We start from the raw sequence: 13872 nt of genomic DNA, 5'->3' as shown, positions 1-13872 counted from the left end.
TGGAGTATGTTCAATTAATAGCCCTCATGAAGGACTGTCTGGGGAAAGGATGACTGGACAACCAAAGGCCTGCTGTATTCTCATAATTGGATGATGAGGATATGAGTGCCCTCCACTGGAACTGAGAGGTAATGCAAGCTACTACTGTACTTAGAGCCACAGTGTAAATGATGCAGGGGAGGAAAGATTGATCACAAGACTGTGTTCCCCCAGCCCGCCCTAATGCTGCTGCATGCTGTATGACTGGGAACCAAATAGACATCATTAATCTGCACTGAGTGAGATTAATACTTACTCTCAGAACTGCATTACTGCTGGGAAGAAACATATTCAACCTTCAACTAGTAATCTCCCCACTGCCTTCTCTTTTTCTCCTGTACCTACCTCCAACATAAAAAAAAACTCTTAACTAAATTTAAGCCCACCAGATTAGCAGCAGACAACCTCCCAAGTGAAAACCTACAAATCGCAGCTGATGCTCCAGCCTACCCAGTATCCATCTTGATTAACCAATCTCTGTCAGAAAGTTACGTTCCCACACTGTGGAAAGTATCACATATAATTCCCCTCCACAAAGGTGGACCCTCCACAGATCTAACCAGTTACTGCCCCATAGCTATTCTCTCTCCACTCTCCAAAATACTAGAGAGATGCATACACTCTCAGGTCTCAGACTATCTCCTTACTAACAACCTCCTTCTCAGTACTCAGCATGGTTTTCGACCAAACCATAGCACCACCACTGCCTTACTCTCCTTTACTATCACTATCCTTCAGCATAAAAACAATGGCTATCTCTCCTCTGCTACTTTCCTAGACCTATCTAAAGCATTTGACATGGTCCCACACAAACAACTCATCTCTGTCCTCAATAACCTATCCTTCTCACAATCAGTCACCAACTGGTTTCAGAGTTACCTGTCTGACCGCCAACAACCCGTTGTATGGCAGAGTGACATATCTCCCCAACTACCTGTCTCCATAGGGGTTCCCCAAGGATCCATCCTTGGACCCCTACTCTTCTCTGTTTTCATCAATAATCTAGCCTCTGCCACCAAACATGGCACACTCATACAATACGCAGATGACTCAACCATCATCTGCTCAGCCCAGTCCCTACCCAAACTGCAAAAAGTCACACAGGAAGCATTTTCCTCTGTTGAAACTTGGTTATCCGATGCCCTATTAATACTCAACCCAAACAAAACTAAACTACTCATCTTCCAACCCACCAAACATACTCAAAACAACTCTCACTTTAACATCACAGCAAAAGACAACACCACTATATACCCAACTGAACACACCAAATTGTTAGTAGTGGAAATAGACAATAAACTAAAATTTGACATTTACATATCCATGACCATAAAAAAGTCCACAAAAAACTAGGAGCATTATACAGAAATAAGCAACTTCTCACCAAAGCAGCAAAGATTTCAATAGCAAATTCCCACCTTATCTCCACCCTACTTTATGCCTCTCCAATATATACCAACCTAAGGCAATGTGATCTAAACAAGCTAGAAACCTGCTACAACAAAATCACCAAATTCGCCACAGGAGCATCCTACCGTAGTCACCACTGTCTCTCATTTGCTGAATTGGGCTGGCTTGAACTCCCTCACCTCCTTCAATAGTATCAACTCTCACTCGCCCACAAACTAGTAAACCATCCACTAAATGTCCCATCCTTCTAGAATCTACTCCAACCCTATCGCACCACCAGACCACTAAGATCCAGCAACAAAAATCACTTGCAGATCACTAAAGCCAATAACTCTGTTGGTGAAGCACTATTCTCTTGCGCCATAGCCGAATTATGGAACTCCCTCCCACCCACAATTACCTCCATACCATCATGCACCCACTTCAAAACTTTACTAAAAGCGCACCTAAAAACATGCTGGCTATGCCCTTGTAACTCCCACTCTAATATCACCCACCCCATCCAACCACTACCTTTCTTTCCACTCCACTAACTACCTTGATTATAGCAAGCTCAGATGTTCATAAGCCTAGTACTTATTATACAGCAGAAAATTCATATTGTAACATTTGTTAATGTCTGTTATGTACTTCACAGATAAAGATTCTAGTTGTTTACTGATGTACTATGTTCTTCATCTGTAAATATGTTGTAAGTAATTGCTATGTAAATTGTTAATCGCTATGTAATCCAATGTAACTACTGTCTGTTTATTTTAACTGTGGAGCTTTTCTCCCCGGGCCTCCACTGAAAATGGACCTACGTCCAGTCGGACACTCCTGATCAACAAATATAAATAAATAAATAAATAAATAAATAAATAAATAAAAAATAAATACATATTGCTATTCCAGGTATGTAAACTTTGTAATCCCTTTGTTGTTGTTAATAAGTAATTGGAGGTTTTAATATGTAATGGAGCTTTTGATATGCAATTGGGGCTTTTCTCCATGGGCCTCCACTAAAAATGGGCTCTTTGGCCCAGTGGACCTTCTCGGTAAACAAATGTCAATAAAATAAATAAATAAATAAAATAAAAATGTACAATAATTCTGTATGAGGCAGGGTCTGTCTGGGGTAATTTGTTCATAGAATGAACCACGAAAAATGAAACCTAAGCATCTAAGCTGAGAAGAGTTGTCCATTTCCTCCCTAAAGACTGAAAGTTAAGGTTCATATGTTATTGTTGTTGTATCTTTCGGCTTTTCCCGGTTAGGGGTCACCACAGAGGAACTCCGGTCTGCTAATGATTGGCAGTAGATTTTTACATACCGAGTTGCCAGCCCTGACGCACAACCTTCAACGAAGGTACGCCCATTCACGCATATCTCCACACAGAAGACACTTTAGCTGAGAATCGAACAGGACAATGTCTCACTGTGAGGTGACAATGCTACTGCAGCACCACCACCACAGCAAAGTTAAGGTTCGTATAGAAGAAAGAAAAGATTAAAGGGAGTAAAAAGGGCCCCTGACCTATACAACAAGGTTCTGTAAGTGCTTTTGTGCAAAAGAACTTTATAAAGACTAGAAGTCTAAGAAGAAAGCAGATTTTCTAAACTGTCAGCATTAGAAACAAGATGCAAGCACAGAACTGTTCACCATTATCTTGTGTAAATATAGATTTGAATAACATTCAGCTTATGATGAAGGTTAAGTAAATGCAACACCTCACACTTATCAAACAAAATTTGTTTGAGGTGGTAATCACAGATCCTAGATCTCTAGCAGTGATAATATTGTTTATTCATCACTTCCTGGCTGGCAAACCTATATAAAGCACAGGGGGCTAACAGTACTTCATCTAGACCCACAGGACAAGACAAGGTACTGTACTGTTTTCTGAGAACACTGCATAGTACTTTCACTGTATGTTGATAATGATTTGTTTTTGTTTCTTGTAATTCAGGTACCTGGGACACAGAAGTCAAACAGAATGGCGAGTCTTTGTCTTTTGAGTATTTTGGCCCTGTTCTGTACCTTTGTTGATGCTCAGGAGTCAGCAGTTGCTTTGGCTGGAGGTAAGTGTTAAGCACATTGCCCTAAATGCACAGATTGTAGGAAATTAGTTTCGCTACACATTTCTAGGATGCAGTCATGTGAGATGGTATTGAAATTATATCAATGATATGATACAAGGTTGACGTATACTAGATAAGTCATGTTTCAGTTAGTGTCTATTGGGATTTCTGTTTGAAATGCAAGGAGTAAGATGTCTTTTGTGCCATTTTTGGTTTAGATAAGTAAAGTATTGTTAAGTAACAGCAGTGATAATAATAGTATGATGAAATCATTGTTTCTCACCTAAAATTCCTCCTGAAACACTTTTAGATGTATGTTATTGTGTAAGACGAGTGTTTGATTAACTTAGTTAACAGTACCAGCTCCACTGGCACAGAAGGATGAAACCCTGACTACCATCCAGGTGGCTGTCTAACTAGCGGCTTTGTCACCTGCTGGCGGCAATGGTGTAGGAGAGGAATGATAACACTTAGCCTGCTCCCACCTTCGCATGGTAGGGGTGGGGTGTATGGAGCTTTATTTGTACATGGATCTGTCACCTCCTGGGGCTGGTCTGAGGGAGGAGAGAAAAGATAATGCTTTGCCTGCTTGCACCCTCTCAGAGTGGGGGCGAGAGGTAGGGAGTTTTTATATGTGCATGGATCTGTCACCTCTTGTGGCTGATGTGGGGGAGGGGAAAAATGACAATGCTTAACCTGACTGCACCTTGTCAGAGTGGGGAGTAGGGTGTCTGTGCCTGTGCACACCCTACATATATCGCTAACAAATGTTCAGCTTAATCACATGGATGATGATGACTCCTACTATGGGCTAGCTCAGCAGTTGCTGTTGAAGAATGAATGGACCATATGAGTCTAAGGAGCAATTGGGAGGGCTGAGGGTTAATACTGGGTGCCAGAGAATGGCCAAAGTAGCTAACAGTTAGGAGCCATCCCCTGTTTTGGCATCATTTGGTAGAAAATGGTTTAGAAATATAAATTAGCTTATATTTATTTAGTTACTCTTTAAGAGTCACAGAACGACCAAGATCACACCGAGGTATGTATCCTAGATAGGTTGAAACAGTTTTCAATACAAAGTACTATTTTTCTCTGTTTACACATTGTTTCTGATGGCCAGAATAGAGATTTCATATATTATTTTACAATTTCTCAATGTCTCCAGGGTGGGGTTGGGAATTAGGAGGCAATAGCCATGCAGAATACCAATCACTTTATGTACTGGCACTACTGCCTATTTCCCTGCTATTGTCACTCACACTTGTCTTTTTAATTTGCTTCTCCTGCACATTGCTGTGTAACTATCATTTCCACAAACACATTAATTATTTTTTTCCTCATACATCACTGTTTAAAAGCATGATTTCACAATTGTTTTTTCTGCTTTCTTTGTTTTGAACCATTGTTGTAATCATGTATTACATTTTATTCATGACCCACAATTTTTAATCTATTAATGTGTACTCTTATGTTTTGTAAAGCTCTGTTTATGTTTTACTATGTGTTCTGTTTGCATCCATTCTGTTAAATTGCTTAAGGTAATTTTAATTTTTCTTACCTGCTTTTTGAACCTTTTTTACGTGTATTATGCTAGAAGCTTTTCACCCCGGGCTTCCAGTGAAAAGAGGTAACTTATGCCATGACAGACAATCCCAGTAAACAAGTCAGCATTGGCATCAATCCCCTTGTCCCATTTTATACCTGACAGGCGCACACACAGTAAGGAAAAATAGACGACTCAGGCCATTTATAAGCATTAGAACTGTGTCCATATAGAAAGATGTTATAATGCTAGGATAAGGCAGAAGTATGGAGATACGATCATAATACACAACCTAGTTAACAGCCAGCAGCAAATCCAACCATTTCTGCTTCCATTTGCTGTACAATTAGAAGAGAAAGGGTAAGTTTATGAATTTCAGTTAGTGATAAAATTAGACATAAAAGGGGCATTGGAGCACAGAAGTAATCATGTCTCCAAATTCATAAATTAAAGATAAGGGAAACAAATGTATCTGTGAGGATGTGATAGAAATATAGTCAGAATACTAAGTAAAAGCTCACGAGTAAAATAAACTATCACATCTTACTATTCTTCCTCTGAAGTTGCACCCTGTCCGTGGTAGTGTTGTGCTGATAAAAAAGAGAGGATGCCAGCATTTATTCCGGACATGGATTCCTAGCCTGGGAAAAGGCATTGTTTATTTTTTTTCTCCAGGATTAGTCCTGGTGCTGCAGAAATAGCTTAACTTAACAAGGCATGAAAGGAATCCAAGTTGGCAGTAAATAAACCCACATGATCATCTGCTGCATAGGATTTCTTTCTGTCGGGAGAGTCAGACAACTTATTTACAGTTCTCCCAAATACTCATCCAGTTAATTTCACTTCAGTCATACAAAAAAGAATATTACATTTTTACCAGGTTTGGCTGTCAAGTGGCATGAATAATTGTGTACATAACCTCCTACCTACCATGTCATTGCCTCATGATGATAAACTCAGGTAGTATCACTTACGGAAGGCTACATATCTGTAAGACAGCTTTATAGGAAGAGCTGCCTTGCAATGACACCAAATAAATGCCCAAAGCTCTGAGCATAAATCTGGTTTAAGATATGGTGTTAATGCCATGTTATCAAACCCTACAACTTGACAGACATTGTGTTGCACATTGGCGTGGACATTCCGGAAACACTTGATAAAGTAAAGGAGGAAGAAAACAAGAAGAATGTTAACAAGCTACATAAAACGTAGACCACATTTTAAGTTCCATATTATTCCCGGCTTGTGCGTGTACATATTACACAGGCTAGTCATACCTAACTCAATACCTTTATAAATAATTCATGAGGTGGTGCATGTAAGGTTTAGATCTCAGTCATGGCTGTCATCTTCTCATGGAAACCACCAAAATTTGCATTATGGTACTTCTGAGAGAATCAGTTAAGGAAATCCTCTAAAGGTGTATTGTTTGCTTTATTCTTACTTTATAAAGATGTTATATGGACCTGATTAGTAATACTGGAATTACATCATGATATGTATATATTTTTTTCATTTTAAATCCAAAGAGTGTAGTCTAATGTTCCACTGTACAGGACAGAGAAAAATGAAAAAATATTATGTATTTCAAGGTCTAGCTGGTAATATATGTTCTTTTTACTTCTACAGCAATTAGTGACTGTCAGACGCTGTATGAAGCAGATAATACATTGAAAAATGGTGTCTATGCTGTTTATTATGACATTAATTCACCTGGAAAGAAGGCCACTTGTGACATGGGGGCGAAAGGCTGGACTGTTATATTTCAGCGTTACATGAGCAGGGATGTCAACTTTGACCTTGACTGGAAGTCGTACAAGAATGGTTTTGGAGATGTACAGTTCACCTACTGGCTAGGCCATGAGTTTGTACACCAGTTAACTAAAACAGCAAACTACAAGCTAAGGGTGGTATTCTCAGCTGGCAGTGTCAGTAGGTTTGCAGAATACAGCCACTTCAAACTGGAGCCAGAATCACAGAACTATGCCATGAGGCTAGGTACGTACCAGCCCAGTACAGCTGAAGATGGCTTCATTGATCCTATAGTGAAGAATCAGGTGGACAATACCATGTTTAGTACTCCGGACAATGATAAAGATCAGTCTCCTGCCAACTGTGCCTCTGCATACCAGAGTGGTTGGTGGTTTAGAGATTGTCACGCCTCCATCTTGACCCTGAAGGACCACCTTGAATGGCAAGGTCTGTGCAGCAGTAAGGGAGAGTGTACCTTTGTAAAGATGATGATTATGAGAGTGTAATTGTTTTATTTTGACAGCAGAGAGGTAGCATATGCATACAATCGGGGGACGAGGCTTAGCTGGACAATTGGACAGCTTTGGCATTATTAATTTAACTGACCATCTGTTTACCAATTCAGAGATGACTGTTTTGAAGTATGGACTCAATTTTATTCCTAATCAAAGGGCGAATTATGCTAAAACGATTATTGACATCAAAAAATTTACAAGAAAATTGAATTTATCTTATTTAATGCATGGCCTCCCTGATGTCCGTCATTCCATCAGCAGGCCTTCGTGCTATGTACCTACTCTACACCATACTATTAAAGTTTACGAAGAGTTGTGTATTAGAGAAGTTGATAATTTGTTTAAAACCAAGAATTATATTTGTGACAACTTAAACCATCTAGAAAGGATAGCTTTAAGTAATTTAAAAGATTTGACAAAACAATTTAGGTTCATGAAGAGCGATAAAGGCTCTAATGTAGTTATCATGGACCATGAGCGTTATAACTGTTACATGCTAAAAATTTTAGACAATACTGATGAATATGAACCTATTGCCTTTTATGATATTTTAAAATGTTTTCGGGTAGTGCATTCGTATTTGTATGACGCACTTATGACTGGTGAAATAAATTTTGGACTATACAACTTTTGTGTTGTTGAACAACCAAAAATAGGTGTTATTTTTGGGATTCCAAAAACCCATAAGGACGTTGTAAATCCACCTCTCAGGCCCATTGTTTCTTCTCCTCATTCCATCACCGAGGGAATTTCTCTTGTTATAGATGCTGTGCTGGGACCCCTACTGAATGATGAACCATCTTTTGTTAGGGATTCTTGGAATTTTTTGGAAAAAATGAGAGTTTTTTGTGAAGGGCGGATTTTTGATCCCAACAAACATACCATTTTTACTATGGATGTTATTTCTTTATATACATGCATCCCCCATGATGATGGTGTAGATGCTGTCCGTAGTTATTTGGTTAAAAGAAAGCTCTTTAATAATTCCATTATTTCCTTAATTTGTAGGTTGTTAGAGATTATTTTGGAAAACAATTTTTTCTTGTTTAATAATAGATATTACAGACAAAAACGCGGTGTTGCTATGGGATCTTCTGCAGCACCAGCCTATGCTAATTTAGTTATGGCATGGTGGGAACTTGAAATCATTCCCACTTTGAAGGAAAAGTTTAACATCATCTTCTTCGGTCGATACATTGATGATTTAATTTTTATTATTGAGGGCAGTTCAGACACTGTGCAATCTTTTTTGTTTGAAGTTAATTCTGCATCTAGTTTTCTTAAATTCACTAAAGGTGATGTTGGTTTAGCTGTTAATTTTTTAGACATTCATATCTGGTGGGACAATATGGATCAAAATTTCCATAGTAAAATTCACAGAAAGGAGACGTTTACCAACGGATACTTGCATAATTCCAGTGGGCATCCTAAGCATGTTGTAAGAAACATTCCGAGAGGACAATATATTAGAGCCAGTCGTATGACTACCAGGGAATATGATATTATACAGGAATTTCATTTCATTGCCTCATTATTTTTACAAAGGGGTTATGATGATAGTTTATTAATTGACATTGGTAATGAAGTTTATAGTAAACGTTTTACACATTTTCCACCCATTCTTAAACAACCTTTCATCACTACCAATACCCATGGACCACAGACGCATAATAATACTATTAGTGACAATTTTTGTTCCCTTGAGATGAGTAGTGATATCAATAAGATCAAATTTATATTAGAAAACAATTGGAAGGTCATTCAGGGTAACCCCGACATTGTTCAGGCTGTTCTAAACCCAAGTTTGTATTTCGCAAAAACAACACTCTTAAAAGAATTTTGGAGTGTCAAGCTCCAGATGATCAGATTACACCAAACAGAAAGAAAGGCATGTTTCGATGTTATCACTGTAAGATTTGTCGTTTTATTTCTGAAGGTCCCTACATTAATGTAGTCACATCTGATAAAATTTTAGAAGTGTGTAATTATGTTGACTGTAACAGTTGTGGGCTTGTATATATTGGCATGTGTTCGGTTTGTCCTGCTTTTTATGTGGGGATGACCACGAGGAGCTTGGGCACTTGCATAAAAGAACACTTATATGCTATTAAAAACAAGGACCTTAATAACGCCCTATATAAACATTCTGTTACATGTTCATCTTTTAAGAAATTTATTTTTTCTGTTTTAGAGATTTGTAAGTCTGATAGGAGAGCTGGTGACTTTAAAAATTACGTAGAGCAAAGAGAAACCTTATGGCAAGTGAGATTAAAATCTGACAATTTGCCAGGACTAAATGAAGCCATTAATTTAAAGTGTTTTTTAAAAAATCGTAAACTCACCATTTCTAAAGGATTTGATTCAGTTATGTTACTTAATTTTTGAATTTTAGATCTCATTTTATTATTGGATTAATTAAGTTAATTGATGGTTTATTAGTGTGTGTATTTAAAGCATTAGCGCCTACTGTTGATGTATTCTGATGAAGTTGTGTGACGAAAGCGGATATTAAAAAATTTTTTTTTACGCTATTGACTTTCATCTTCGTGGATTTTTTAACGTTGGTTCCTCCTGCCAGTTCGCTTTGCATACAATTTAACATGAAAGTGTACTATGTGTTCAAATTTATCAATGCTTGAAAACAGGGAAAAATATTGTTAAAGGGGAAACTAGATGATTTGCTCAGTAATTCCTGTATTTAAAAATGAAAAACAAATAAAAATATACAGTGCTCTCACTATTCCTCTTGTCTACATCATTAACATTTTGAGAGATAAACTATTCTCTGTATTTCTATTTGTGTGAAACATGCATATATCAGATATAAATAGGTATTATTATCGAGATTATGTGTAAAGCACACTGATATATCTTTATTATATAACATCAGATACAAGCACCTGAGTGTGGACTTTGACACATTTTAATTTATCTTTTACATGTGTTTAATATGTTTTTTTTAACAAAATATATTCTTAATTATTCGTTGACCAGAAGAAATACAAACTGCACAATGACTGAAGATCAACCCAAAAAAGTGGCTAACATACCTGCAAATGTTAACCTTTCTTCTGCCAGTGTTGTGGCAGTTTGTTACACGCCATATTCATTTTTAAATCATTCCTTTTCTACCTTTTCTTTGTTTTACTCATTACATCCATTTTCACATCCTATCTCATTCAGTATTTTATCATCTTCCCTTATACCCATTCCAATCTTGTCCTGATAAATTCACTCATTAAACACAATGATGCAAACCATTTTGCATTAATAACTCACTCCTGCATGCCAACCAGGCTCAATGCATTTATTTTCAAAAACATGTCCAGGGATTCAGAAACATTGTGTCCATGATCACAGCCAAGCCAAAACTGTTTACTCTAACTGTGCAATGAGCCCAAAGGCTCATTAACAATGCATGTGGCCAGGAAAGTATATGCAATGAGCAGCTATTCATAGCGGCCACAGTGTGGACCTTTGGGAAGATATTGTTGGAATAACTTGTAGGTGTAGTTAAGTACAAATAGTTGCAATAAACATGTAGTGAGTATGAGCTCATGGGTAACTAGTGTAAAACTGAAGACACAGTTGGTGATGCTTGTGTGCTGATCTATTTTTGTAACCATGGATGTATATATATATATATATGCACACATACACATGTATATATATATATATATATATATATATATATATATATATACACACACACACATACACATGTATACATATATATATATATATATATATATATATATATATATACACATACACACACACACACACACACACACATGTATACATATATATATATATATATATATATATATATATATATATACACACACACACACACACACATACACATGTATACATATATATATATATATATATATATATATATATACACACACACACACACACATACACATGTATACATATATATATATATATATATATATATATATATATATATATACACACACACACACATACACATGTATATATATATATATATATATATATATACACACACACACACATACACATATACATATATATATATATATATATATATATACACACACACACACACACATGTATATATATATATATATATATATATATATATATATATATATACACACACACACATACACATATATATATATATATATATATATATACACACACACACATACACATGTATACATATATATATATATATATATATATATATATATATATATATATATATATATATATATACACACACACACACATACACATATATATATATATATATATATATATATATATATATACACACACACACACATACACATGTATACATATATATATATATATATATATATATACACACACACATACACATATACATATATATATATATATATACACACACACACACATACACATATATATATATATATATATATATATATATATATATATATATACACACACACACACACATACACATGTATACATATATATGCAGAGAAGAATTAACATGCACATAGATATCACTCTCAAGTAATTCAATTTAATAAACGTAATAAAAACAGACAGGAGAGGTGGGGCACAGAAAAGCAAACAAGATTTATTGACAAATCCAGTAATGGCATCAATAGAGTCTGATTAGTGTGCCTGCATTATAATGCAAATTGTAGAAGGAAAACATCCAGACAACCTTGTGAGGATTTCCACCCTCAACCCTTTTCACTAATACTCAAAAAAATCACTTTATTTACAAGCTGAACCATGGAAGCAGTCACGTTGAAGATATTAGTAGAGCACATAATGCTTGATTGTTACACATTTGAAAATGTAGTCATAAAAGTCACCAAAGGAATACAACCCTTGTTGTGGACCCTGTGAAGACCCACCACTGCCAGCCAATACATGATGTGGATATTCCACCTCTGGGCCAGTAATCAAGGAGCCTCAATCCTCACCATTGGCACCTGTGGGGGGGGGACATTAATGTGGAGGATAATGGGTACACACACAGTATTTCCAGATGCAACTCTCTGCATCAAGTGCAATTTCCCTTAGCATACGGAGACTACAGTCAGTCTGGGGATGGTTCCTCTCTCTTTCTCAAGATCCCTAAAAGACTCCCCACTGGCCCACCTATAGAGTTGAGTCCTTAGCCAGGGTTCTAAGCCAAGTCCTCCAGCATGCTCTCTGCCCAGTTAGTGCTTTGTGTCCCTGCTCAAGTAGCTGACATACACACTCTTTGTGCATTGATTTGCACACACACACACACACACACACACACACACACACACACACACACACACACACACACACACACACACACACACACACACACACACCTGGGAAAGGCTGGCACAGGTTTACTAGCTATGCCCCCTGCTTCCAGAGCCTTTCACCAGCTACTTTATGGCCCTTGAGAAAGGTTGTCCAGTTTTACTGTGTAATATTAATACTAATACAAATGATAGTTTGACCAAGAGTAAGTCTAGTGGGAGTGGCCCATACAGTGTCACCAAATAAATATGCAAGTACTCTCAAAACTTAAATATCTCTACAAAGATCAGCCACAATGAAGGCTTTATATTTAATAATAAATAATAAAAGAACAAGAAAATACTAAGTATATATTCACAGTAACATCAGAGTTCAAAAACAGAGGAAATATTTAAAATAACATTTCAGGACAGGCTCAGACAAATAAAGAAAAATAATATCTAAACTAAGCTTCACTGTATTCCTGACTGTATCTAAGAAAGTTACTATACCCTAATAGCTTACTTAATAGAGCAAGGCAGATGATGTCGTGAGTGGCCTTTCTTGTTGTTATCAGGCCCAAGACAGAATAGAGAATGCTCTGTCTCTCACTAAGGGACTTCCCAAAATAATATCTAAAATATTACTGGTGGGATAGCTTACAGAATGGCATCATTTATGGTCATCTGACTTCTAGTTACCATGCAAAACTCCTATTGTTGAAAGCTGGAAAGACTTAACACCTACCTGTAAAAATACACAAACAAGGGCTTTTGCTCAGATCTTTGGCAGGTGCTGGAATCCATAAAACAATGCATACCTCCATGCTTCCAAAGAGTAATTAGTTCACCCCAAAGACAGTACAGAAAGCTTCCTAGTATAGACTTTCCCCAGGATTCATGAATGGCAAACTTCTGTGCAGGAGCAGTGTAGCTGCTCCTGCATGGACTATGGCCACTGTGTGATTCAGGATAGGGCTGTTTTCATGTGCACGAGTGTCCCTACACTGTTCCTGCACGGAAAACCATGCAGCATGCAAATTACCTCATCTGCTGGTGAAAAACATGCAAATGAGGTGATGTTTTCAATTCACCAAGCGCACAGACTATGTGTAAGAACAGTGTCAGTGCAGAAATGTATTCGGCTAGTAACCGAATACATTTCTGCCTCGGCTAGTAACCAAATACATTTCTGCATCTGACATAAATGGAGGCATAACAGCTCATGTAAAAGCATGTATTATGTTTAATACATATGCCAATGGCCAAATATAAG

At 36.9% G+C, this 13872-nt stretch overlaps 1 protein-coding gene across 1 annotated transcript in view; it reads left to right on the top strand.

Moving 5' to 3' along the window:
• The window catches only part of LOC122816182 (fibrinogen-like protein 1-like protein), a 32149-nt gene extending 22108 nt beyond the window's left edge, over positions 1-10041 (top strand). Inside the window, exons 4-6 of the mRNA XM_044088931.1 lie at positions 3399-3510; positions 6683-7353; positions 9916-10041. Coding sequence (XP_043944866.1) covers positions 3399-3510; positions 6683-7311 — 741 coding nt within the window. The 3' untranslated portion in view covers positions 7312-7353; positions 9916-10041. The remainder of the gene's footprint in view (positions 1-3398; positions 3511-6682; positions 7354-9915) is intronic.
• The last annotated feature ends 3831 nt before the right edge of the window (positions 10042-13872 follow it).

Source organism: Protopterus annectens, chromosome 12.part0 (genome assembly GCF_019279795.1).
Source record: "Protopterus annectens isolate FY-2018-M chromosome 12.part0, PAN1.0, whole genome shotgun sequence".
Classification (NCBI taxonomy): Eukaryota; Metazoa; Chordata; order Ceratodontiformes; family Protopteridae; genus Protopterus; species Protopterus annectens.
The sequence above is the reverse complement of the archived record's forward strand: the minus strand, read 5'-3'. Positions and strand labels throughout refer to the sequence as shown.